Consider the following 26394-nt stretch of genomic DNA (forward strand, 5'->3'; position numbering starts at 1 on the left):
TCGGATCGAGGCACGGCAGAGGAGACACAAGTGTGGTGGTGTCTGCTGTGCGTGAAACGTTTCTCAGAGAGGGGGGATGGTCCTGGAATGCCCTCTCAATGCAACCACCTTCGTACTCGTATGCTTCTCCGTGTTGGCGCCATCAACTGTCAAAGCTGTCAATTTTGGAGCCTTCATCGGCCATCTACCGGTGACAAGCTTCTTCTAGCACAGATCTAGAAGTGCGTGTCTATTATGGTCTAACCTCAACGTCTGGTTGTTGTTGTTGTTGTTGAACCTGTTGTTGGCGCTGCTGCTGCTGCTGCTGCTGTTGCTTCCTCTCCTCCTGCCACTCCGCCCACACCTCCCCCAACTTTCTCCCATCAACCTTGACTCCATACACACCCTGCGGCAGCTTCACCATGAGCGGTACCTCCACGTCCTCTTTGGTCCCCAACACGGCCGCCTCGTGAACCACCTGGGCTATCTCCGCGGGGACTCTCCTGAAGCCCTTTCTGAAGTACACGTTTTCCGATGTGGGCGTCGCTTCGAGGTAGATGGGCAGTCCGATAGTGTTTCCGAGGTCAACAATGGCCTGGACAAGAGCAGAGCCAGCTCCCTTGCCTTGGTGCTTGGGGTCAACGGCAAAAGCGTGGATGTCTGTTGCGGTGATGATATTAGCGAGATGCTTAACGTGATGGGAAAGCCACAGGCAGCAAAATGAGGTCCCCGAAAGACCACCCCAGACTAAAAAGCGCCACTTGGATGCGCTGCAACGCTCAACGTGCCCTTCCAGGAAACAGTACAGCACGTGGTCTCTGCAGGAAGCACAAGAGTCTCTCTCGCAAGAAAATTCCAGCAATGGAAATATCAAGCGAGCTGCTGCTGTGTTCACATGGCATTTTTGCCCAAAAATCGAGTAAATATCATCGGATAGAAAAAGGGAAAAAAAAAAAAAGACTCACAAACATACGGCCTCCCCCCCATAATCCTCTCCCTCGCACCCCAAAGCCCGTCCAGCACCCTCTCCGCCCGTGTCCTCTGCTCCCCGTGAAGCCACCCAATCTCTGGCATCTTGCGCTCCTCTTCTGTTCTAGGCTTGACAAACACGTCGCAGAGGGCCATGCCGATGATCTCACCCGTCTCCGAGTCGACACACTTGTAGGTGTACTGCGTCTCGGAGGTGTGCCACCACTGCAGGGTGCCGTTGGTGTGCGCCTCGCGGAACTTGTCAGACGTGACGTCCGAGGGAAAGAGGATGTCGAGCAATACAGAGCCGGAGGGGTCGGTGGTGAAGGCGGCAAAGTAGGCGTCGTAGCAGGGCCGGATGTCGGGGATGAGGGCTGGGAGGACGAGGTAAGGCATTTTGGGCGGTTTGTCTCTCTTACCGTACTATGTGGAGGAATGTATAAGAACAGGTATAAACACGAGGTGAAGTATAAGACTAACAAACACCAAGACAGAACAACAACACCCTCAACTCAACACACCTCGACAAAAGCAGACAAGAAGCACAAGATATATCACCCCGGACCATCGAGACCCTTACTCGTCTTACTCGTCTCACCTTTCTCTACCTACCCCATTCCTCACCATCAAGAAAACCGCAACGGCCGCATATCCTGTGTGCACGTTACCTTGATGCAACCTCATCCTCACCGAACCGCAGATCCCTTTTCGCACCTCACGAAACGTAAGCGGTGTTTGCAAATTCATCTACTATAACCCACAACGGCATATTGCCGCTCTGACAAGAGAAATGTACAGTGCCGATCACTTCACCTTTCCAGGTCCCCTAGTGACGGGTAATGCCGCAAAACTACCGCATCTCGGAGGTAAGATGCTGCATCGCCAACAGAGAAGCCGCGTCAACATAGCCGATATGAATGCCTACCTACCTCCTCCGCCGCCGCGCGCGGGATGATGAAGATGTGATGATCGCTACGCTAGGTAGGTACCTCCTGATGGTACGCTTGCGGGGATACTCCATAGGTGGAATCCCTTCCGGCTTGTTGAGAGCTCACCTACTCGCCCACAAAGTGACAGTGGGGCTGGATCTCGCAACAACACAACAACAACAACCAAGCAGCTGTAGGGGTAGTAACGTAGCCGTGACTGCCGTGAGAGAATCCCTCCCTCCTAAAGCATCATCAAACTCCGGAAGCAGGGCCCGCGTGATGATGATGATGATTATCTCAAGAAAAATGGCAAATCCTTCAGGCAGATCCTGATCAGAAGGATCGTCTCTTTTCTCCGTGGCTTGAGTTGACCCCTGACACCGCCCCGGGAAGAAGGGGCGGCTTTGAGGCCTTGGAAGAAGAGTTAAATAGTAGCGAGACCCTTTCTGAATATCTTGTCTGAGAAGCAAGCCAAGCACCATGTCTGTTTTCGTCAGTGGCTAACCGGCCGTGGTTGCACAATCTCAATTTCTAGGGACTCGCGTGGGGTTGTGGGGGGGGGGGGAGGGAGCTCATGACTTCAAGATTTGTCTTGCTCTTCATGTTCCCAAGTCATCGGCCTCAAAAACGCTGGCTTGTCCTTCTTGACGACTCAATGCTCGGTGTTAACATCACCGCTGTGACAAAACCCGCGTCGTGTTGGCCCGAAGCCGAAACCGGAGCAACCGCCCAAAGTGCGGCTCATAGCGGGCGGCAATAAGGACACCTCCTTGGCTCAGAGGAAAAGCCAGCCCCTTTCACTTACACAACCACAGCACCAAGTTGCCCAAACACTCACCGCACCTTGAACCTCTTCCAGTATCGCAGTCCTGCAGGAATCTCAAGATCAGCACTTCCCCTCCTCAAAACCAACTCCAACAAACCCGCCATCTCAAAAATCTCGCTCAAAACTTCAACCCTCGGCATTGACGTCCCTCGATGGAGCCACAACCCCACCCAATGACACGATGCCCAGTAAAGTTATCTGATCCGTCCCTCGTCCAGGGACCCCCTGTTGACCAAATCCACTCCACACGCTCTCCTGAACCCCTGTCAAGATATTGAATCGGGGGTTTCAGCAACGGCTTTTTTTCTGATGTTTTTTTTCCCCTCACCCCACCTCCCTTCACACCCTTTCTTGATCACCACCACCTACCACCACCACCTACCATATGTTCTGGGAGCACAGGACTTCTGCCACTACCACCACTACTCTATTCACCCATCCAATGAGCAATAGCAAGCCACACCTTCCCCCACCCACTGCATTGGTCAATGGTTCGGGGCCACATTCAAATGAGGGAATCCCCTTCATGAGAAACGCTCGGCCGACTGTCTTCCGCAGCGTGACATCACATACGACATACACACCATCACCTTGAACCCCTTTTTGCCTGTTTTTGTTATAGGTTAATACCGTACGTACGTACGTACATACATACATACCTGTATCCTTCTTGTACGGCATCGCACATCTTTGCCTGCAGCAAGGCAACAATGGGATGGGATGGGATGGGATATCCCTCTCGCCACATACCCGGCCACGCCATCTCCACAGATCCGTACCCACTTGTTCGCAGAGAGCAAAAGGCCATGAACCTGGTCACACACATGGCCAAGTCTCGCTTGCGGAGACAGAAGGGAGCTAGAGGCCGGCGAGGAAGCCATCTCGGTGCATCGGGCGAGTCGATACCGCGTCCTCCTTCCCGTCTTGCATCTAGGAAAGTAGTTGCTAGTCCCGACCACCGGCGTGTCATCTTGCCGTATTCAAGGGCTCAAGAATCACGAGCCAATGTCCAACAAACCTGAACCTAGCCCCAGACCCTTCAAGAGCGGGGTTTTTTTTTCTTGTCGTAAGGTCTAGTAGTGAAGACCCGGGAATGGGGTATCATTCCGGCTAGCATCCAGCACCCATACATATCCAAACATGGATGGGTTGGATTCGCTAGACTAGCAGATGCAGGTTCACCAAAGTGAAAAGTTGCCGGTGGTACCTGTTCTTTCCCTCTCCTGCTTTCTTTCCTTTTTCCTCTCCTCTGTATCAAGAACTGCAAGAAGAGTGTCACCCCGATTATTGTACCTCTCTTGTCAGCATTCTCCCTCGAACAAAAAGTAGCAGAAAGGGATATCCCGCTGCCCACCCTCATGCGTTGATCCTGTCCTGTAACCTCACCACACGCTACCACGACACGGCGAAGAACCTCTCGACACGAGATAGAAAGCGGGAATTAACCGACAGTCGTGTCCCTTCCCGTAGCCAGCTCGGGAAAACATACCAGACAATATGCATCTCGCCCAGCACGCACCCGGCATTCTGGGTGGCCTCCGCCGCGATGCCATGCAGCTCGACACCCAGACCATTCCTCTAGACTCTGTTACCAGGACGCTACCAGTACCCGAATCAGAGTCTGCCCTCGACGCCCTTCTTCTCGCCTGGGGTGCTCTCCTCCAAAGACAACGAGGCGACGACGACAGAGTAGAACAGTTCTCTTGGGGCCACAAGTCGCAAAGCTCACCATCAGAGATCTCCACCCGCTTTTCCCTCAAAGCCCTCGGTCTCGAATTGACCAGGTCACGATCAGAGTCTGTATCAACCTTCCTCCAGGCCGTCAAGACTTCAACCGAGAACATCGCCCGCCCAGGGCTCCTCTACCTCTTCTTCAATGACGAGAAAGAGACCTCCTTTCCCCAAAAAGAGACGGCTGGACCATCTGTATGTACTCCACCGTTTGCCCCCCCGCCCCTGAAACACGACTGACTGACAATCCCCAGCAATTCGATTTCCAACTCCGTGTCTCCAAGCATGCTTCTGCCCTCACCCTCGAGGGCATATATCCTACCACCGAAAAGCCCGACTCCCTCAACTCCCGGCAGGCCGGAGACAGACTCGAAACCCTAATTCAACTTGTCAACATCATCACCACTCAGCCCGAAGCCCCCATCTCGGCCCTCCTCGAGCCCCTCGGCCGTGACCTCGACCAAATATGGGCCTGGAACGCCGAAATGCCCCCTCTGATCGACCGGACGATGCAAGACATCATCTCTGAGCAGGCCGCCGCTCGCCCGGACAAGATTGCGCTTTCCTCGTGGGATGGCCAATGGACCTACGCCGAGCTCGAGCTCATGTCTACCCGCCTGGCGCATCACCTCGTTTCTCAGGGCATCACAGTTGGTGTTAATGTACCGCTATGCTTCGAAAAGTGCCGGTGGACCATCGTCGCTTTGTTAGCCATCATGAAGGCTGGTGGCGCATTTGCCTTGACGGACCCAACATCTCAGCCAGAGGGTAGACTGCGCGCCATGGTGGAACAAACCGGCGGCAAGCTGGTCGTTGCCTCCGCCGCTCAGACTGAGCTGGCGAAACGTCTTGTTCCTGAAGATGGCAGCCAGGTGGTAACGGTGAGCGAGGAGCTGTTCCAATCTTTCTCCACCATCGAGGGCGAGCTCCCCCCATTGCCCACTATTCCGACTGTCACCTCTCCTCTCTACATCCAGTTCACCTCTGGCAGCACAGGCAAGCCCAAGGGTGTCGTTGTTTCTCACGCCAACTTCACCAGCGGTGCCATTCCCCGTGCTGAGGCGGTGGGGTACAAGTCTTCTACCAAGTGCTTCGAGTTTGCCAGTTATGCCTTCGATGTCAGCATTGATTGCATGCTCTGCACTCTGTCAGTCGGTGGTACCATCTGCATCCCCTCTGATGCCGACCGCATGAATGACCTTGGCGGTGCCATCAGGGCCAGTGGCGCCAACATGGCGCACATGACACCCAGTGTTGCACGAGTGCTCGATCCCGCCGTGATTGCTGAGCTTGACGTCTTGGGATTGGGGGGTGAAGCCATCTCGGCTTCTGATGCGGCTGCGTGGAGCAAGGGCAAGACCAGCGTCATTATCGCGTATGGTCCCTCCGAATGCACTGTCGGCTGCACTGTCAACAACACCTTTGCCAAGAACAAGGACGAGCGCAAGGTGTTTACGACCGGAAACATTGGCCGTGGTGTCGGCGGTGTAGGCTGGATTGTCGACCCCGAGGACCACGACCGTCTGGTTCCTGTCGGATCAGTCGGCGAGCTGCTGGTGGAAGGCCCCGTCGTCGGTCTTGGCTACTTGGGTGAGGCTGAGAAGACGGCTGAGGTGTTTATTGAGGACCCTGTATGGTTGGTTGCCGGACACAAAGAGATCCCTGGCAGAACCGGCCGGCTCTACAAGACTGGTGATCTTGTTCGGTACGATGCTGATGGGTCTGGTGACTTTGTCTTCATCGGCCGCAAGGATGCTCAAGTCAAGCTCCGTGGACAGCGTGTTGAGTTGGTCGAGATTGAGCACCATCTCCGGCACCACCTCCCAAGCCGTGTCAAGATCGCTGCTGAGGTCATCAAGCCTGCGGGTGCCGAGCCTACTTTGGTGGCCTTTTTGGCCGAGCCTCGCAGCAAGAGCGGCACTACCGAGGAATGTGACGAAGCGGAGGCCACCTTCTCTGATGAACTGACCAAGGCCCTGACCGGTATCGAGGAAGCGCTTAGTGTCGATCTTCCCCGGTACATGGTCCCCGCGGCATTCATCCCTCTCCGCGACATGCCAGTGCTGCCTTCTGCCAAGATCGATCGCAAGAAGCTTCGTGCGCTTGGTGGCGCCATGACGCGCGAGCAGATCACTGGCAGCGCCCGCAAGAACAAGAGCAGCGAAGGTGGTGCCCTTTCGACCGAGATGGAGCGGATGCTGGCTGCTGTGTGGAAGTCGTTGCTTGGGGACCATACAGACATCACTGTTAGCGACAGCTTCTTTGCTCTCGGCGGAGACTCTCTCAGGGCCATGAGACTCGTTCCCGCTGCTCGCGCTGAAGGCATTGTTCTGTCGGTTGCCGATGTCTTCCGGTACCCTGTCCTCGGGGATATGGCTGTGGTTGCTAAGAAGGCAGAGGCTGGAAGCGGTGGTGCTGCTGCTGACGTCCCACCCTTCTCCCTGATCGACAAGGCCTGGTCTGCTGAGGCGGCAAAGACCGAGGTCAGCCAGCTTTGCGAGGTTGACAAGGCCGATATCGAGGATGTCTATCCCTGCACACCGCTCCAAGAGGCCTTGATGGCGCTCTCTGCCAAGGTCAAGGAGGCCTATGTAGCCCAGCGTGTGCTCAAGATGAACAATGCCAAAGATGCCAAGAAGTTGCAGACTGCCTTCGAGGCCATCGCCGCCGACTCCGCCATCCTCCGCACTCGTATCGTTCAGGTGTCCGACTACGGTCTCATGCAAGTCTTGATCAGGGAGCCTATCCAGTGGCGCACTGCGTCATCGTTGGCCAGGTATCTCGAGGACGACCGTGACGAGGAGATGGGTCTCGACAAGAAGCTTGTTCGCTACGCCATGATCCGCGAGGGCGACGTCTATCACTTTGTACTGACCATGCACCACGCTCTCTACGACGGATGGTCGATGCCCCTGGTAGTTGACCGTGTCAACCAGGCCTACCAGGGTGTTGCTCCGAGAAAGCCAGCGGCCCAGTTCAAGCACTTCATCGACTACCTCAACAACAGGCTTGATCGTGCAGGATGCGACACTTACTGGCGTGAGCAGCTCGACGGTGCGACGGGTGTTCAGTTCCCCCGTCTTCCCTTTGAGGGCTACCAGACCCAGGCCGACTCCCTCCTCGAAGTCGATATCAAGCTTGATGGCCGGAAGCTCCCATCGGTGCCCGGTGCCACCATCACTCTTGCCAGCGTGGTTCGCGCGGCATGGGCTCTGGTGGCCTCCCAGTACTGCAGCGGCAACAACGACATGGTTTTCGGCGAGACACTGACTGGTCGCAATGCCCCCATCGTAGGCGTCGAAGAGATCGAGGGTCCCATGATCACCACCGTTCCCGTGCGGGTCACCATCAACCGCGAGTCGTCCGTCGAGCAGTATCTTCAGACCATTGCCGAGCAGATTGTCGGTCAGATCCCATACGAACATGCCGGTCTTCAGCACATCCGCAAGTTGAGCGACGACGCCCTCCAGGCTTGCGAGCTGCGTACTGGTTTCGTGCTGCATCCCGCAGCTGGCGAGGTCGAGGCTGACGACAAGACACCGGCCAACGGGTTGGTGCCGGCGGGCGATGGCGAGGCGGCCCAGGAAGCTCTCAAGTTCAACACGTATGCCCTCATGTTGGTGTGCTCCCTTTCTTCCGATGGCTTCTTCGTGATGGCCAGTTTCGACTCCAAGACGGTCAGCAAGGACACGATGGAGCGAGTGTTGGAGCAGCTCCGGACAGTGGTGCACCAGCTCTGCGAGGGCGATGCGAAGGAGGTCAAGGTCGGTGACTTGCAGTGTCTGACGGATGCTGACAGCAAAGAAGTTGAAGATATGAGCAAGAAGTTCAAGTTGGAGGGTGCTGACTTGGATGCGCTTGGGTTGGATCGGGCTGACATTGCTGGTGCCTGGATTGCTGATGCAGCTGACCACACGCGCCCCTCCCCGCGTGGCGCTGTGGGTGAGCTGTTAGTGGAGACCACCAAGACCCTCAGCGCCCCTGCAGTCGCTGTGCAGACACCACCGCCGCTGTGGCTGAAGAGCACCACTGTCAACGGCGGCCAGATCTACAGAACCGGACGACTTGCCAGCTTCGAGTTCAGCGTCGACACTCCTGTTCTTCGCGTGCTTCCCAAGTCGGCCCAGATCAAGCCCGATTTCACTGTCCCCAAGAAGAAGGCTGCTTCGTCTGGCCCTGCCATCTCTGCTTCCTCTGCCAAGCAAAAGCTGCTCCGGGGCATCTGGAGTCGTCTTCTCAAGGTCGATGAGGACAAGATCTTCCTTGGTGACAGCTTCTTCAACCGTGGTGGTGACTCGATTGCCGCCATGAAGCTCGTCTCCGAGGCCCGTCAGCAAGGAATGCAGCTCAGCGTCGCGCAGGTCTTCGCCAACCGAACTCTGTATGACATGGCCAATGTCATGCAGCCATCGCCCACTGTCATCACCAACGTTCAAAGGGGCCAGGGCAGCAGCTCTCCCGCGAGCCCATCCAGTCCCTCCAAGGCCGACTACCAGCCCTTCTCTCTCCTCTTGACCTCCTTCATGCGTCGTATGCAGAGATCGCTGGCCGACAAGTCATGGAAGATCCTCGATGTTCTCCCCACCAGACCTCTCCAGGAGATTGCCGTCAGGGGTACCGTTGAGCTTCCTCGCTTCTCCATCCGCTATGAGCTCATGCACTTTGAGGGCATGGTCAACAAGAAGCAGCTCTTCCGTGCCTGCCAAGAGCTTGTCGCCATCAACGAAGTCCTTCGCACCGTCTATGTCCGCCTTGATGATGTCTGCTACAGCGTGGTGATCGAGAACCCCTTCATCGTCGACATTGTCGAATATGAGATTGACGGTGACGATGTCGAGGAGTTTGCCGGCAAGGTCAGCAGACTCGATGCCCAAACCAAGATGCCTTATGGTTCTTCCTTCGTCAAGTGGTTCTTTGTCACCAACGGCACCAAGAGCACCCTTGTCTTCCGTCTGTCCCACGCCCAGTACGATGAGATTTGCCTTCCCATCTTCCTCAATCAGCTCCAGCAGCTGTACCAGGACCCCAAGTCGGTCTCTCCATCGTACCCCTTCTCCACCTTTGTCGACCACACCATCCAAGAGGGCATTCCCGCTGCCATCCCCTACTGGCGCGACCTCCTTGCCGGTTCCGAGGGTGTTTCTCTCTTGAGACCCGACACCCCCATCACCGACCGCCGCCACTTTGCCATCCACAAGCCCGTCAACATCGCCGCCCGCAGCCGCGACGTGACCGTAGCTACCCTTCCCTCCGCAGCCTGGGCTTTGACCTTTGCCCGTCTGCTCAAGGTCAAGGACGTGGTATTCGGCGAAGTCGCCTCCGGCCGCAGCGTCGACATACCCGGCATCCCCGACGCCAACGCCATCGCCGGCCCCTGCTGGCAGTACGTCCCCACCCGCGTCAAGTTCGACGGCGACGTCCCCATCCGCACCGGCTACGACCTGCTCGAGGCCCTCCAGACCCAGCACATGATGACTTCTTCGCACGACTGCATGGGTCTGGAGGAGATTGTCCGGAACTGCACAGACTGGGATCCTGAGGAGGTGACCTGGTTCGACACGGTCGTTCACCAGGATGTGGCCCACGTCGAGACCTTGTCATTCTTGGACCGCAAGGCCAAGTTTGAGACGCTGTATGCGTACGAGGAGCCGTTGAGGGAGTGGAAGATTCAGGCTTTCCATGATGGGGATACCTTGACCATTGAGGTTATCACTTTTGAGTCGTGGAAGGAGGAGGCGGTGAAGTTGTTGGATGATGTTTGTGCTTCGTTGGAGCAGTTGGTGAACAGGCCTGGGGAGGAGTTGAACATTGCATAGGCGTTTTTTTTTCTTTTCTTTTCTTTTTCTTTGGCCATGTTGGGTTACAGGGATTTCTAGCTGTTGGCGGTATAGTATAGTCAATCAGTTTGTGTATATTGTTTTTTTCTTGTACATTATTTCTGAATGGTTGTGGTGGGCTGGTACATATCTTGTATAGGATTATTTGGAATATGAAATAGTATTTGTCAAAACTCTACCTCTATTCTTTGCATTCTTCTCATTTTCCTTGCTTGAATCACTAATGTCGTCTTTTAGGCTGCGTACCTACCTTGAGCACGTAGCTCGCTGTGGGCGATAACTGAACTGCAGGAGTAAAATGTATGATCACTGTTAGCTTACACCTCTTTGATTATTAAGGGGCCTTCTGACCATCCCTCTAGGCCTACTAACTATCTTACAAAACCTGTGAACTATCACTATAAGGGCCTTTAACTATCTCTTGAGGGCTTTGAACAATCTCTTAAGGCCTATCAACTATCCTTCCGGACCTATTTACTATCTTTCAAGGCCTATGAACTATCTTTGGAAGCCTGTAAAGACCTCGTTAAAGGTTCAAGTTTATTCGAGAAGCATGGTTCTACATACCATCATGCACCACCTAACCAGCTTCGCAGTCACCCCACGAAGATTTGGCTCTATTCTGGGTGTTTTTGCAACGCCATATTCGGCGTGGTACTTACCACAGTTGTTTCTTCAAGGGGGCTGGGTAAGAGGGTCTCAAAGATGTTTTACGGTGTTTGAGATTTCGTCGTGTCGAGTACATAGTCCAAGGCGAGCTCTTCCCGGTTAGCATGCTTACTCGAACTCGGCTCTCCCCCCAGTACAACTATGTGCTTCCCGATGACAACCATGGAGTGACCGCTGCGGGGCGAAGGAAGACCGTCCATGTTTTGGAGCGAGTCACGCCAGCGACGCTCCGCCATGTCAAAGATCCAAAAGTCCTTGAGATCCTCGCCCATCTCTGATCGTCCACCAAACACACGCATCTTGTTTCCCCCCACAGCTGCCGTGTGACCCTCGCGTCTGGTCGGTCTTTTCCAGTGCCTGGTATCAGTGGGTATGTGTTCCCATCTGTTGGTTACAGGCTCGTAGCTCCACATATCGTTGTACCAGGTGTAGCCGTCGGTGCCGCCGAAGCTAGGTCGCGTGGAGCCTTGATTAGGATTGCGATTTTTGGGTCGGGGGATAGAAAGCTACGCACATATGCATCTTAGTATTCCACCACAGTGCTGTGGTTGGTTCTCGGCGGTGGTGCTGACCTCTCGTCATCTGAGGGTTTCGGCTGTACCCACTGGAGGAGTTCCAGGTCAAAGAGAGCTGTTTCGTTGCGGGAATAGCCCTCAATCTGCCCGCCAAAGATGACCAGGAACGACCCAACGAGGTTTAAGCTATGTCCATAGCGCCCAGGCGGCTGGGAAACACCAAAAAACGCGCTGGAGACGGGAGCTACGCACCGGTGGCATGTTTCTGTTTCCCTTGGTTAGTAGCCCTGACATGAATGGGTACACACACAGGGATGAGAGTCGCTCGCCTCGGTTCATCATGTACAGGTTGTTCAGAGTGTCCGTTTCTTCGATCATGGCATTACCTCCCCACAGACACAGAGCATTGCCGGCGAGAACACAGCAGTGCTCTACACGGGCACTGGGTTTGCGGGCCGACGCAGCGATGGGGATGCAGCGAAGCGCTGAAGACGCTTGGAGTTCGATGTACCACAGGTCAGCAAGAACCCGGCGTTCATCTAGCATCAAACCACCCATGAGGTATGCGTGGCCTAGAGACCCAGTTGAGTCCGACCAGTGAAATGCAAACCGTTGAGAGGAGAGCCCCAAGAGCCTATGCCCGGGGCTGGTGAGCTTGGCAGGGCCTAAACCAGCACCACCTTTCCACGTGCCAGGCAGGTTTATCACACAGATTAAGACTTTCTTTTCCGGAAAACACGTTTCTCGTCACGCGTAGCTTTTGAGTCTATCACACATTGATAGCGTGGAAGCCAGAAAATGCCCCAAAGTCTGATCATGTCTTCGACGAGTACAAAGCGTGCTGTCAATCTTCTTCCAATCCTTTACTCACCAGTCCACCATCATCTACATCTAAGAATAAGCTTATATTTCCAACACCCTATCCTACCAACCGACTAAAACTATAACGCTATTATTAAGAAACCCTGACCGGCCAACTCCGATTTGGAGGGCCTCAGGTCGTTTGAGTGGCGGATGCTTTATTTTATCGAAGCATTCGGTCTTTTCACAGATCCAGAGAGGTGACCTAGTTACAGGTGCTGACCTTTCTGTCCTGTCCTAGACCCCCTCCCGACCCTTCCACAACGCCTTGCGAGCCAGGAAAAGACATGTCAGATATCATCGCCCGAATTATCGTGCGTGACGAGCAGGTTGATCCGAGACTATCAATACGTACCTACCAGTTTGAGACACCGAAATGGTCTCTATGGCAAAGGCTTCGCGGGACCGCCATTTGTGAATGCAGGAGCTTCTGGTATTGGAATGTCCTGCCAAGACTGGACGACCTGCGGATATCGCTACAAGAGTTGGTAGGAATGGAGGGACGATACGTTAGACCGTTTCTGCGTCGTATGCTTCACGCAAAGTACGAGGCTGATTGGGCTCACAAAGAGTACGAAGGTGATTGGGATCACGAAGAGTGGAGTGGTGATTGTGATCAGGAAGGTGATTCTGATTGGTCATTGTAATTGGGGACTGAGGGGGTGTTTTGCATATAGAAGCAATTTACAGACTTGTCTTGATCTTAACGCAACCTCCTGATTGCCCTAGACATTCAAAGATCGACCTGGTATTATTTTCACCCATCATGAGGTTCTCTTTGGACAAGCGTAATTCTAACTTTGAGGATATGCGGGGTCCAAAGCTCAACTTCAGCCTTTTTTGTTAGACTTTTTTCGCGTCTGCAAAGTGGACACAGGGAGCCTGAGGCTCGTGATCCTACTGTACAGAAGCCTATCATCATCGAAATGACTTTGATACTTAGGGTGGTCTTAAGGGTTAGCCATGTGGGTCAAATGGTGGTTTTGGCTTTAACACAGATGGATGTGTGAAACTTAATACTGCGCTGAACTCTACCTTAACCGTTTGTTAAATTATTACTTCACCGTTCATTTTTAATCCTGATTCGTTTCTTCCTTGTGCCTCAACCATCATCATCATCCTGCCATTCGTCAACGACAGCCAGTAGCCACTCCCTCGCGTGCCGACGATATATCTGAAGTCAGCGTCCTGACCAATCACCGCTCACTAACGCCAGTCGGTCGTCTACAAAATGACTATCTTGGACAAGTTCTCGCATCGGGTACAGACATCGTCGTTGAATATCCTCCAAAGACTTCCTAGGCCCTGCAACGTCTTCTCGGAGCACCTGGTAAAGGAGGCACAGCCAGAAGCGGTTGCTCAAATACCAGAGGGCGAAGAGAAGGAATGCCTTGAACACAAGCTGGAGGATAGTGAAGAGGAATGGGTACGCAGGTGCCAGGTAAGACTCCATGTAACGCCATGCGTTGATTGTGGTATCATTATCGGAATCTAACAGGCCTACCTACAGGCAATCCACCGAGATGGCGGAGCGTGTAATATAGAGGCAGTTACCTGCAACTTCCACTGTCAGCACCACGAAGAACTCAGACAAGCACTCCAGCGACAGATCAACGAGGGCAAGGAGAGGGTCGAAGGGTGCTATCAGAGACTGCCCTTTGAAGAGTTGGAGAGCGAGCACTTCCCGGGTGGAAGCGGAGAAGCCTTGGAGGCTCTCAACTTCCACAACTCCGTCATCGCCCGCCGCTACCTGGTCATGATGATATTTTACCCCAACCCTTATCCTACGTGGTGTGAACCCGAGGATGGCCACTTTCAATACATCCGCTCTCTGCAGTGGCGTCGGGACGCACTGGTTGATTTCGTGCGGGAGTGGAGGGAGAAAGAGGGCTTCGACCTTTCTGCCTACAAGTCGGTGGAAAGATGGGTTGCTGATTTGGCTGAAGAGCATCATCTCTTTGACCAGCCTGAACGGTAAGTGGATGACTGCACCCAAGTTCTCGTGCCCGTCCAATGTCAAACCAATCTAACGACTGTGATTTTCTAGGGACTTGCCAAGAGAAGGAATGGAATATGGCTGTGATTCGAAGGGTGTTCTCGCCAAGATTGTGGAAAGGACCCACGAGCATGATCCCCGCCAGGAGAAACCACAAAAGCCGAAATCATACGTGCGGACAGAAGAGGAGTGGAATGAGTGGATTGAAAAGACGAATAGGGAATATTGTCTTGATACTAGCCGTGACAAGGAGGAGGCTGCTAGACAACTTGAATGGGCCGAAGAATCGGTCGATTTTGTGCTAGATGAAACTCCCTGGTAGAGGCCCGATGGCTTTTGGAGTGCTGAACACATACCTTGGATAACATGTTGAATGTATTTTTTGCGTTTACTCTTTCTGGCATATTATACATTATAACCTCACTTTACTGTTTTGCGACGATTGAGCCCTGGCTTAGGGGCTTTGGCCCTTTTTTTTTTTTCCTTACAAGGTGTGTTTGGAGGACTCCAAGTTATTCAAGGTTGGACAACATTTTTTAACGTTTTTGTTTCAAACTATTGGGTGAAGATTTTCTCGAGTTACTAATAAACATCCTGATAATCTTGACGTGCCTCCCAAGTCGTCCGTCCATGTCCCGTCACATTGACCGATTGAACTTTTACTCTGTCGCATCAAGCTCAGGGTCCAAACATCATTATAGTTGCAACTATAGACTTTCCACCTCATCCATATCCAGTAAACTCTACGATTAATAACGACACATTACGAAGCCATGTGGCCTCAGAATCCCGCGGGTATTGCACTAGGCAAACCTTCACTTGGCTATCCGGTGGCTTCGCAATCTGGTTGGGCGTGCATGAGAGTTACCAGACACATTTAAGTTAGGAGAGCATGTCGGACCCAGACACCTCGTTGCCTGTCGAGCAACTAAGATATGGAGAAGGCCCATTGTTGATCATGAAGTAATTGGTGATGATGAAGATTGGCAGTGACAGCTAGCTACCTTACCTTATATTTATATGTTTTCCGTACAGTATTTCGGTCCTAGTCTTTGTTGCTCAAGCTTTCAATTAGTAGGTACTATAGCTTTTTAGACCAAGCCATTATTGACAGTAAACCTAACACAAGAGGTCTCTGGTTAGTTTCCTTGTAGGGACTGATCCTGTCTTGGCTTTTGTCGTGAAAGAACAGCATCACACCTCTGCACCGAGCTAGGTAGGGATTGATTCCATATATCAACTCACGCTTATTAACTTGGATTTTTATGCCGGACGGAGATGGAGTGACTGCTTATGATGGTGGTTGGACGTACGACATTCACTGAGTATCAACCGCTATTCACCAAGCATTCACTGCAAGCCAGGAAGAGCATACTCATTATAGTTCAACACATATACAATGCTTTCAGGCATATTTGCCCCACAGATATAAACCAGGTGCTCCCGACCTAAAATTACTTTCGGTTGATTTGGCTTGGCTAGAGCCTAATAGTATAGATATAAAATAACCTTTTTTGTGAAGCAACTGTCGGCGTTCTCTCTCTTTTCTCTCCCACACTCTCTTTATTCAGCTGCAGTCTATCAGGATTACCTGCTAGGTCACTTGTATCACCAATTCTAACAAGGAGTTCTTTACGAAACAGTTTCCGTGAACTCAAGACCACGTACAAACCAGCTGGGACACCAAAATGGCCTCCGAAGACTCGTTCCCAAACGATAAATGCAAGGTAAGCTTTCCCACCTCCACACGGTACCTGGACCAATACTCTTATCGTTCACAGGCGCTTCACAAAGACGTTTTTCGCTGCGAGCAGCCGACAGCGCCCGAGTCTCCATGGTGTCATAAGCACCAAAGGCAGAAGGATGTCATCTACGGGTTGACTTAATAGCACAAGGGGTAGGTTAATACTTACGATTACCTTAAGATCTCGCCTTTTAATAATCCCGTGCATGCTGTCGAGGTATTTACCTTCTATAACCAAATTATTGCGTTAAGGATTCTTACGTTCATCTGCTTCTTCCCTTCGGCTGAGGGAATTGATCATGGCCACAATATATGGCTTACCCATCTGGGTCGCAGAAGGGACAGCACTATGTTTGCAGCTAGGAAGTATCGTCTGGAAGGCCTCTCCGTCGATCTGGAACCTTACATCTCAGTGCGTGAGTGCGTTCAGCGCCTTAGACAGCAGCATGATCTTTTCGAGGATCCAGATCGGTAAGGACCATTTGTGATCCACAATCCTGTTTAGTTTTGATATAGTCACTATTTTGGCCTCCAGGAACCGTGAAGATGCAATCCCATGGGCGTGTCAATGGGTGGAAGATGGCCAACGAAGTCCGTTTCCTTGGTAGTTGGATCAAATACGAATAGCACGCGACCTTGAAGCCCACCCTTCGTCGTGTTCTCCGGTCTATGGGTACTTGCTTCAAGCGCGGGAAAATAATAGAGGGTTGGCACGAGGCAGTGGAAGGGGATTGGGGAGAGACAAAAGAAGGGTATTGGTAGCGAGACTTGGGCGCGTGAGTTAGGTATAAAGAAGAGCAGGCAAAGCACAAGGAAAGCACTCTCACTTCACAGAGTTATCCTAGTCTGGTGATACCTAACTTCAGGTGGTTTCTGCCTTTCAGTCCAGCCAGCTCTTTAGATAAATCCAAAAGTCAAACCCCAACATGCTTTTATTCAGCGCCGCTGTGCTGTTTGTGCCTGTGCTTTCCACTATATCTGTATGATCTGGTGGATGGATTCGTTGTCCCTCATTATGGCCCCCTGAACCCCTGAATTGGCTTGGCACAGATACGAGGACCGTAACCCTTGAGACAAGAAACTGTAAGCAGTGCAGGGTATAACGGCTCCATTAATGTGGTTGTGATGTTTGATATCTACTCGTTTAAAATGTTCTTCAAAGTCAATCGGGATTTCTCCTTCTGTATGGGAGTAGGTTGGTCACAGCATCCAGCCATGATGATGCGCTCGGCCGTAACTCCCATCCTTCCTTCCCAGCCGTGTTTTCGTCCCGCTTTGGGCCCCCCGCCTTCTTCATCGTCTGCGGGGCAGGAGCAGGAGAAGCCACTGCCAGGTGGTCTCAAACATCCTGATGACCGGCATGATCCACCCATTCTAACAGTTGGGGAGCACGACAAAGAAATGCCTGAGAAGGCCTTGGCAACTGGGCAGACCGGTGAAGTAATCTCTCCATATTATTGAGTCGTCCCAACTGAGAATGATAAGATTCGCTCCACAGTGCTCCGGACCGGTGGCTCTGGCACGACTTCCTGAAATCCTCGGCCAATCTAAGCAGCTCTGACATCAGGTGCAACTTCATGTTGCTCCGCTGCGGGCCGGGATGCGGATACTCAGAACTTTCATGAGGCCACAGAGGCTCTTCAAGTGTGAGCATTTAAGTCCTCTTGTCTTCTTGAACTGAGAAGGGTTGTTTCCCCATCGACACGCATCACCCAGAACCACAACAAGCAAATCACACCAAACAACAGTCGCAACCCATGATCTCTTCCAAGATCGTCTCCTTCCTCGCTGCCGCCCTCGGCGCTGGCTCTCCCTTTGCTTCAGCTATCCCCGCTCTCGAGAAGAGACAGCGTGCTCCTGGCGCCAGCATCACATACTACAAGGATGAGAATTTCCAGGGCGACAAGCAGTTCTTTGACAAAGACCGCAAGGATATGCAGTGTTGTACGTATCTCCTTCTTCTCCGCAACTCCCTTCCTCGGAGTCTTGACTGACGATGAGTTTCTGCAATAGACAACCTTCCCAGTGACTGGCAAAACACCATCAGCTCCTACACCAACCACAATCAGGTGGACTGGTGCTGTAGATGGTGGACGTAGGTAACCGCGGTAACTTCTTGGGGATAACCACGGTTTCTGAATTGTTGCAGTGAGCTCGACTGTCCCGAGAAGTCGGAGCCCTTGAGCTCCCAGACGGCCGACGCGCTGGGTGCCGGCAAGTGGAATGATGCAATCAAGTCGTATCGATGCGAAGCCAACGCCGAAGACTTCTACTACAACCCTCGTCCTGTGGCGGAGCGTGATGCCGAGCCTGCCCTGCCTGAGCTGGAGGTGAAGGCTCAGGACAACGAGGGCTATGGCAGCGTCACCTTCTGCAAGGACCCCCTGTTCCAGGGCGAATGTTCCAGCTTTGGTCCCGCTGACAAGACTTTGCCTCTCGGCTCCTGTGGTGAGTGGTACGCCTTTGTGCCTGTAGCTTTGAAATGCTAACACATGTGCCCAAAGTCAACTTTGCCGATGAGTGGAAGGATGCCATCGATTCGTTCAGAAACGATGATAACAGCACCTGCTGCTCCTGGTTCACGTACGTAATACGAATCATCTTTGCTGATCAGCACCAGTTTCCTATTCTTGTCAGCTAATCATCTTATCTTAGTGGGCTTGACTGTGATGACAACCGTTTCCAGGCCACAGTTGCCACCAACATTACCGACACATACTTCCACGACCGCATCAAGGCAATCACATGCTGGGATGTCGCGGATATCGTGAGTTGCATGCGCGATGACTCGCCTGCCAAATAGGCTACCGCGGCATTGGAGAGATTGAAGGGTGCACCCAGCGGGACATGAGGTGATGGAAGGGTCTCGTACGGGGACGATAATACAAATCACATGAGGTGGCATTGAGGCTAGAATCTAGATACTCTACCAGAGGTAGGGAGCTATCTAGACAGGGAATCGTAACCAATTTCGAGATGTCCAATGTCTGTCCACACTTGTTCTTAAGCATCGCAAATAGAGGCACAGCATGCTTATTTTCCATGCGGTGGTTGGCGCTTGCATTCCGGTTGGTCTCTTTTCACGCGGGGTTGTTGTTGGCCCCTGAAGATGACAACTGCGCCTCACCGGTGCAGCAACCGGGCCGCCAGAACCCGCTGGTTGTTGGGATGATTTCAGATGCGGCGGGTTTCAAACGGGGGTACTTGTTTCAAACCAAGTACCGGCCTGGGTCCGACAAATGCAAGCGGACTTTTGTTCACTGACGTCAAGGTCGTGTTGTGGTCTTTCTCGTCGGAGGACAAAAGCACTCTGACAGACGACCGGTCCATCACCTGCTGCCCACTTCAAGGTCACCCAGCCGGTTTTCACTGCCAGTGCACAAATGAGTATTAGCAGATTTGCGTGCCCTGCATGGCTTGCACTAACAGGGCTCCCAGCCAGAAGCCTCTGCTGTCCCGTTTCAGACCTCACGACCCCAGACTACCGAAAGATGGCCACGATCATTCACACCTATTCAGCCATGCCCGTCTTGGATCATGGGGACCACGATGAAGTCACCCTTCTGGCATCGACTTCAACCACTGTCAACATTCCCATATAAACAAACGGGCCTCGTTCCCCAGACTGATCGACGCACATCTCGAAACAAAGCAGATCAGGAAAAATACCAGAACATCATCAAGTATTTTGCCCTGTTATTCCCTTCGTTATTAACCCACAAACATCCTCGACTGGCATTCAACAGTATCATGGACGTCGAGTTCAAGCCCAACAACAACTCCATCACCAGCGAATCTGCCCCACTGATCGAGCCTGTCGATAGCGCCAGTGACCAGGACTTGTTCATGGTTCCCTTGAAAAGACCTTCTCCCAAGTTGCCGTCGTCTCGGTACAGAAACGTCCGCCCTCGCTCGCCTCCGCGCCCTCCACCCACTCTCAAAAGAACGCCCCAACTACCCACTGAGGAGCAGATTAATCAGCTCATCGCCATGGCTCATCAAAGTCCACCTCTGTCAGAACGTGCCGGTGATAAGATGGACGCCATGGTCAAAACACCACCAACAACAATGTTTGGATCGCCCATGATGTCCCCGGAACAGAACCAAGGACCATCTCTCTCCATGGTTTACCACAGTCCCCCCATGTCGAGCCGAAACATCAATGACAACCTCAACAGCACCGGTGCCAACTCCACTCCCGCCATCGGCGGTATTTTGTCACCCAACCCGAGTGACGACAACCACCACCCGGGAAAGTCATCCCCCAACATGGCCTCCACGACAAACGACAACCCCACCACCGCCCGCAACACCTCCCGTTCTGCCTCCCCCCAGCAGTCCACCAAAGCATCCTCTGTATACGACGCTCCCGACGATAAGAAGGAAGCCCAACCAACCACCACGACTCAGCTCCCGCCTCCCATCCCACCCTTCTCCGCCTCCCGTCCCGCCCCCTCGAGGCCTTACAACCTCTCCCTAACCAAAGCCAACCTCGGCCTCGCCCTCCAACTCAACCCAACCCAAGACAGCAACCTCCTGGCCCCACCCATTGACCCAAACTGGGCATTAAACCCTGACTCTCCCATGGAGCGCGCCTCCCAGATGCGCGCCACCCCCGACAGTGCCTATGACAGAGCCAGACAGATGGAGATTAGGCGCTCGGAGTGGAAGCACATCGTTTATCGGTTTCCTGTCAAAGGGTCGGGGCACTGGGTGATTGATTGTGACTTGACCGAGAGCAGCCACGCCAGGCTGAGCGATGTCGCGGGACGGAGCTCGGAGGGGTTTGAGTGGAACGGGGATTATGAGCTGGCGAACATTTATAGGGTGCTGGCGCAGGCGCATAGGAAGGTGGGAGAGGAGATGAGGATGGAGAGGATTGGGGAGAGGAAGAAGGGTGTTACGGTGCAGACGGCTGTGGCGGCTTGAAGGGGGAGGTTTCTTTTGATGGGGGTTGATTAGAGCATTGCGATGGTGTTGGGTGTTTTGCTATTCTTGTTTTGGTATTTTGTAGTTATGGATGATTTTGAATTCAGGTGTAATTGGAACGATGGAGGGGAAGCTACATAGGATACAATGCTTGGGCTTGGTTGATCTCAAGCAAGAATATCAAGCAAGAAGAAAAGTAGTTTTTGAATCACACATGCTGTTGTAACACCGGAATCTGGACACAATTCATCGCGTGACTTATCCCCGGTTCATCTGTCCTGAATTAGGTAGAGCTCAGGACTAGCGGCTCCAGTCTATATATACGGAGGAACTGGCTGGTGTAGATAGATTGTTCCGCAGTATGCAATTATAAGTCACAATCGTTGGTATCTAAGCTGTTGTGATAGAGACAAGCTATTTGTTATACACTATTTAGCTGTACCGAACTAGGATTGTTCAGAAGTACCTTCAACTAGTATCCCTTTCGGAGGTTCTGGATACAGGTTCGTTATAGTTCCCGGTACCAGAGTATTAAAAAGGAGGAAACGTAAAGCATAAAGGGGTTTTAATTTAATTTAAGATCATTTTCGTTGGTATTTTAACTATTTTATTAAGCAAGAATCAAAGGTGATCTTAATAGTAATTAGGCTTAAAGATAGGGCTTTTATATAGTGTGACGAACCCCGATCCAGAACCTCTGAAAGGGATACTAGTCGAAGGCAATTCTGAACAACCCTGGTTCGGTACAGCTAAACAGTGTACAACAAGTGGCTTGTCTCAATCACAATAGTCAAGATACCAACGAATGTTACCTATATTGCATACTGCGGAACTGTCTATCTAGACCGGCCAGTTCCTCCGTATATATATCCCAGTGGATCACATGGACCACCTTGCCAAGCGTGATCCTGGATCACTTCTCCCAGCGTAGGCTCACCATGGATCACGGTGCCAAGAGTGGTCCTAGATCACTCCCGTCACCTTAGGATCACTTGGCTCACCACGCTCCTAGCGCTGCCAGGCGCTCCACCTCCCATTGGTTTCTTTAACGACTGTCTGGGCACGTCCCGTGCCCCGCATACTTTTCAACCTGCCCGCTGGCTTAACCGTGACACTACGGCACGTTGTTACGAGATAAGTAGGGGCGGCTCGCTTCCATACCTTTCTAGGTAAGACGTATGCTTCGAGTCGATGCTCCGCCTCCCGAAGGAGAGTGCAGTCTTTAGATTCCCTGTCCGGCTAAGTTTTCCACGCAGGTATGGGCCTTTGGGATTATACACAAACAGCATCACAGCCGGAGCCGCCTAGCACTACGGTACATCACCACGATAATGGTCTACATGGTGCTCCCATCTCCTGGTGGGCCTTCTTCCTCAACAAACCCCTCGTCTGCGGTGCATCAGCTTATAAGATATCCTCCTTAATCTTCCAGATTTATTAGCAGTGGCCAGGGCAAGTCCAGTTCAGCAAGGACGCGTTCGTGAATCCTAATGGGTGTCACAATACATGTAAACTTGGATATGGCAATACAATATCAGTCTATCTGCGTTATATTACAACTAAAGACCTGACACTGGGTTGCGTATAAGGTGTAGTGTTCGAAAGCGGATTGAATCCGGCCGAAATTCTGGAATCGGAGAAGCTTAGGTATTTGAAACGGTTTTAGTTTGGTCATAACCATTAATTTTGTTATTTTGGTGGACTTGTTATAAGTGTGGTGAGCGATGGCCTGGATCATAATGACCGATATTTCCTATAAACTGGGACTGGCAGCTGAGGCCAGGGGAAACTGGATTGGACCGGTGAATTATCCCGAGAAGTTGTTATCCACGCATGTCTGCATTCTGCAATCATGTGGTACTGTAGTGGTAGAGGGGAGTGGACGATGGCTACCCTCTGACCTAACACTCCTGATCAGTACTCGCCAGGTCTTGACCTCTTACATGCGCGAGAGATATAGTCCCGCCTTACGCTCCAGGAGTCCAGTCAGATATTCATTTTCAAGAACCTTGGCATACGATGGGCGACGACAGTTTGTGGATGCCTGAAGGAACTTGACAAACCGGATATCTTACAGTACAAAACTACAGTGACAACGATACGGTATAAGGACAGTTCTGGCAGCCGGCCCGGAGCGGACCTTCTTTGAGTTTTGGCCGGTGGTCGCCCCCCCCTCCCCTCACGCCACCCACGGAAAATACCGAGAATGCTCAACAACGGCAAGCAGGGTTTGTGGGTTCTCAATCTCGCTTGCTTCTTTTTCTCAACCGCGGCCCTGAAACGTAAGAACTCGGTTGTTAGTCATAGGTATCCGGGTTGTCGCGGCACTGTTACCAAGTTTGAAGGAAAGATAATGCCGACGACACGAGGGTCGACCCCGCTCAACTGTACGACATCGCCAATCCGCCGTTGCATGAGGCGTTTTTACTAAACAGATTGTCGAGTAGCCCTTATCGCGAATCAACGGTTGGGAATATGTCATCACAGGTTGGCGGGCCTTCACCTTGCACGGTACACTGAGGCGATCAGATGCCTGGAGCACATTGCTTTCACTAGGTATCCCAGCAAACGTCAACTCTGAGAGCATCAATGCTTGCCCGGTCGTCTGCCAGAGCCCTCCTTCGCCGTCCCCCATTTCCAACTGGGTCGGGGGGGCAAACTCCGATAGTCGGAGCTTCGAGTCGCTGGCTGACGACACTCGGTCACCGCCGACAACAATCCACAGCTACCGCAGACGCAACAGCAAACGCAAATGATCAGGATGTAGCATCTATCCACAATAATGTCGAGCATCAACAGTGGGCGAGACAGGTTCTGCGGGATGCCGTTGCTGCCGCGGAGCCGAGATATACCTGGTCAAAGGAGGAGACGGCGGCCATCTACCACCAGCCCCTGATGGAACTTGCATTCCAAGCGGTGAGATACATTGCTCGATCCGTGTGCTCAAAGCTGTCACTAATTCCCGGCATCAAATGAATGCAGGCCCAAGTCCACCGTCGATTCCATAACCCGTCCGAAGTCCAGCTCTGCACCCTCATGAACATCAAGACAGGAGGCTGCAGCGAGGATTGTTCCTACTGCGCCCAGTCGACTCGCTACCAAAAAGGCACCGGCCTCCAAGCCAAGCGTGTCGAAACCGTCGAGACAGTCCTTGAAGCCGCCCGTATAGCCAAGGCCAATGGCAGCACGCGCTTCTGCATGGGAGCCGCCTGGCGCGACATGCGTGGCCGCAACAACAGTCTGCGCAATGTGAAAGAGATGGTGTCGGGAGTGCGGGCCATGGGAATGGAGGTGTGCGTGACGCTGGGCATGATCGATGCCGAACAGGCCAAGGAGCTACGCGAGGCTGGTCTCACAGCCTACAACCACAACCTCGACACGAGCCGCGAGTTCTACCCTAGCATCATCTCGACCCGTACCTACGACGAGCGTCTTGCTACCCTGGGCCATGTTCGCGATGCTGGGATCAACGTCTGCTCGGGGGGTATTCTGGGCCTGGGCGAGACCGACAAGGACAGGATTGGATTGCTGCATACCGCTGCCACGCTGCCGAGCCACCCAGAAAGTTTCCCTGTGAACGCGCTGGTCCCCATCAAGGGCACGCCACTGGGCGACAGAAAGCCGATTGACTTCACCAGCATGCTGCGCACCATTGCCGCGGCGAGAATCATCATGCCGGCTACCATTATTCGCATCGCCGCGGGCCGCAAGACAATGACGGAGGAGCAACAAGCCATGTGCTTCATGGCTGGAGCCAATGCTGTCTTTACGGGAGAAAAGATGCTCACGACAGAGTGCAACGGATGGGATGATGATGCTGTATTGTTTGAACGTTGGGGCTTGCAGCCGATGAAGAGCTTTGCAAAGTCGGCGGCGCCAGCTAGCTAGAGTCTCGACTTTGAAACATTCATCTGAGAAACTACCCATGATTCTATCGCTGACACTATCCCGACAGCCTCATCTGCAGTGTTGGCAGCGTGAAGGCATAGACGTATCCTCTCTGTTCCCTTGTGCACCGTTGGAGAGACAATAGGGCGTACCATGAATCCGTTCTGTTGACAGTGACCTGCTAGGCTGCGTGGATGATCGGTAAATACTGGGATAATGGAGGATTTTGGCTCAACCAAGCTGACGCGAAGTAAATGTGATGGAGGTTTCAGTCTCTCGTACATCTCCATCAACGAGCAGTGGGCGTTCTTGACGAGGTTTCTGAGGCTATGAACCAGTGGCTCAGCTCCGCCGCTCATCATGAATTCGTAAGCGACCTCGATACTGATCAGAGACGGAAGCGCCATGGCAGTCGTGTAGATGAGCGTGCGAGCATAGTTGATCAAGTATGATCGGGTGATGTCAGAACACAAGATGAGCCCGCCGGAACAGCCCATCGCTTTGCCAAACCCCATCACCCTCGCCCACACTCGATCCTCGAGGCCCAGCTCGGACACTAGACCTTGGCCTCTTTCCCCAAACACCCCTAACGAGTGAGCCTCATCGACGATAACAAGCCCGTTTCCTTTTGGCAGCCAACGTTCCACACAGTCTGTGATGTCTTTCAGGGGACAAACATCCCCATCCATGCTGTAGACACCCTCAACGGAAATAAAGACGTTTCTCTCCCCGGACTTGAAGAGATGCCCACCTGGTCTGCTGAGAAGGCCCACCAAGACCGTTTCCAGCGACTCGGGCTTCCCTTTTCCGTGCTCCACAGTCTCCTCGGTGCTCCAGACTGTGCTGTGCGCAAACGATAACTTTTCGGCAGCTCGGCTGAGACGCATCCCGTCGTGGATACTAGCGTGAACCAGCTCGTCGTACAGGACAACATCGTCTGGCTGCGGGACACAGCTGAAGAGTCCCACGTTGGCGTCCATGGCTGAGTTGAAGAGTAGGGAAGCAGGGGCACTGTGAAAGGCGGCGAGGGTTTTCTCGAGCGCTTCTGCCTTGAGTGAGTTTCCATCCAGGAGACGAGAGCCTCCTGAGCCGAGGAGGGATGGGGTGTTGGCGTGTGCGGCGTCTTGAAGTCGTGACAAAAACGTTTGTTTGACTGATGGCTGAGCAGACAGGGAGAGGTATGCGTTTGAGGAGAAGTCTGCTGTGCCGGGAGGGACGAGGGTCAGGCTGCGGAACATGTCGCGGGCCTTGCGGCGATCCAGGTGTTTATTGAGGGAGGCATCGAGTTGGTTGACTTGTGACATGGCGGCTGGATTTCTTACGGTGCTGAAGTTGGATGGTTTTTGTTTCGCCGTTTCGAGATCCATCTTACACAAAAGTATAATTATGTTATGACAATTGCAACCCAAAAAATGCCGTCCGATCTCGGTAAAAGGCTATGCCGATTCAACGCGCTCTCCGTGGGGGACTTGCGGGTTGCCCGCTCGCTTGTTTCGACTGCAACTTCATCTCCAGCATGCA

General features: G+C 52.8%; 8 protein-coding genes across 8 annotated transcripts; 5 read left to right on the forward strand and 3 right to left on the reverse strand.

Annotated features, from left to right (window-relative positions):
* Positions 1-136: 136 nt before the first annotated feature.
* QC761_311210 (uncharacterized protein) lies at positions 137-1472 on the reverse strand. The gene is made up of 2 exons (XM_062878245.1): positions 945-1472; positions 137-639 (listed from the first exon to the last, which is right to left on the reverse strand). Exons 1-2 carry the CDS (start codon positions 1342-1344, stop codon positions 233-235), a joined length of 807 nt encoding a protein of 268 aa, XP_062734081.1. The 5' UTR covers positions 1345-1472; the 3' UTR covers positions 137-232.
* Positions 1473-3855: 2383 nt separating this feature from the next.
* On the forward strand, positions 3856-10450 carry QC761_311200 (NRPS protein). Its single transcript, XM_062878244.1, has 2 exons — positions 3856-4629; positions 4689-10450. Exons 1-2 carry the CDS (start codon positions 4201-4203, stop codon positions 10248-10250), a joined length of 5991 nt encoding a protein of 1996 aa, XP_062734082.1. The 5' UTR covers positions 3856-4200; the 3' UTR covers positions 10251-10450.
* Positions 10451-10802: 352 nt separating this feature from the next.
* On the reverse strand, positions 10803-12049 carry KEL2_1 (Negative regulator of mitotic exit). Its single transcript, XM_062872558.1, has 3 exons — positions 11708-12049; positions 11455-11544; positions 10803-11390 (listed from the first exon to the last, which is right to left on the reverse strand). Exons 2-3 carry the CDS (start codon positions 11520-11522, stop codon positions 10982-10984), a joined length of 477 nt encoding a protein of 158 aa, XP_062734083.1. The 5' UTR covers positions 11523-11544; positions 11708-12049; the 3' UTR covers positions 10803-10981.
* Positions 12050-13547: 1498 nt separating this feature from the next.
* QC761_311197 (uncharacterized protein) lies at positions 13548-14909 on the forward strand (the record flags this gene model as incomplete). Its single annotated transcript, XM_062878243.1, has 3 exons — positions 13548-13742; positions 13827-14290; positions 14364-14909. The coding sequence occupies 3 exons, from the start codon at positions 13548-13550 to the stop codon at positions 14632-14634; spliced, it is 930 nt and encodes a 309-aa protein (XP_062734084.1). The 3' UTR covers positions 14635-14909.
* Positions 14910-17495: 2586 nt separating this feature from the next.
* On the forward strand, positions 17496-18898 carry QC761_311193 (uncharacterized protein). Its single transcript, XM_062878242.1, has 5 exons — positions 17496-18000; positions 18070-18151; positions 18206-18504; positions 18561-18639; positions 18712-18898. The coding sequence occupies exons 1-5, from the start codon at positions 17814-17816 to the stop codon at positions 18857-18859; spliced, it is 795 nt and encodes a 264-aa protein (XP_062734085.1). The 5' UTR covers positions 17496-17813; the 3' UTR covers positions 18860-18898.
* A 379-nt stretch (positions 18899-19277) lies between these two features.
* QC761_311190 (uncharacterized protein) lies at positions 19278-20985 on the forward strand (the record flags this gene model as incomplete). The annotated part of the gene is made up of 1 exon (XM_062878241.1): positions 19278-20985. Exon 1 carries the CDS (start codon positions 19594-19596, stop codon positions 20983-20985), a length of 1392 nt encoding a protein of 463 aa, XP_062734086.1. The 5' UTR covers positions 19278-19593.
* Positions 20986-22210: 1225 nt separating this feature from the next.
* BIO2 (biotin synthase) lies at positions 22211-24873 on the forward strand (the record flags this gene model as incomplete). The annotated part of the gene is made up of 2 exons (XM_062878240.1): positions 22211-23901; positions 23968-24873. Exons 1-2 carry the CDS (start codon positions 23575-23577, stop codon positions 24871-24873), a joined length of 1233 nt encoding a protein of 410 aa, XP_062734087.1. The 5' UTR covers positions 22211-23574.
* On the reverse strand, positions 24870-26177 carry QC761_311160 (putative secondary metabolism biosynthetic enzyme; the record flags this gene model as incomplete). Its single annotated transcript, XM_062878239.1, has 1 exon — positions 24870-26177. One exon carries the CDS (start codon positions 26175-26177, stop codon positions 24870-24872), a length of 1308 nt encoding a protein of 435 aa, XP_062734088.1.
* Positions 26178-26394: the final 217 nt, after the last annotated feature.

The sequence above is a fragment of the Podospora bellae-mahoneyi genome, chromosome 3 (assembly GCF_035222275.1).
Source record: "Podospora bellae-mahoneyi strain CBS 112042 chromosome 3, whole genome shotgun sequence".
NCBI classification, from domain to species: Eukaryota; Fungi; Ascomycota; class Sordariomycetes; order Sordariales; family Podosporaceae; genus Podospora; species Podospora bellae-mahoneyi.

Bases quoted from the DNA above. Each gene is read 5' to 3' on its own strand.
- QC761_311210 (XM_062878245.1), bottom strand. From the start codon at position 1,344: ATGCCTTACCTCGTCCTCCCAGCCCTCATCCCCGACATCCGGCCCTGC. The intron at 640-944 runs GTGAGTCTTTTT...TCACCGCAACAG, and splicing joins GGGGGGGAGGCCGTATGTTT to ACATCCACGCTTTTGCCGTT.
- QC761_311200 (XM_062878244.1), top strand. From the start codon at position 4,201: ATGCATCTCGCCCAGCACGCACCCGGCATTCTGGGTGGCCTCCGCCGC. The intron at 4,630-4,688 runs GTATGTACTCCA...GACAATCCCCAG, and splicing joins AAGAGACGGCTGGACCATCT to CAATTCGATTTCCAACTCCG.
- KEL2_1 (XM_062872558.1), bottom strand. From the start codon at position 11,522: ATGACGAGAGGTCAGCACCACCGCCGAGAACCAACCACAGCACTGTGG. The intron at 11,391-11,454 runs GTGCGTAGCTTT...CACGCGACCTAG, and splicing joins TGGAATACTAAGATGCATAT to CTTCGGCGGCACCGACGGCT.
- QC761_311193 (XM_062878242.1), top strand. From the start codon at position 17,814: ATGATCTCTTCCAAGATCGTCTCCTTCCTCGCTGCCGCCCTCGGCGCT. The intron at 18,001-18,069 runs GTACGTATCTCC...TTTCTGCAATAG, and splicing joins CCGCAAGGATATGCAGTGTT to ACAACCTTCCCAGTGACTGG. The intron at 18,505-18,560 runs GTGAGTGGTACG...ATGTGCCCAAAG, and splicing joins TTTGCCTCTCGGCTCCTGTG to TCAACTTTGCCGATGAGTGG.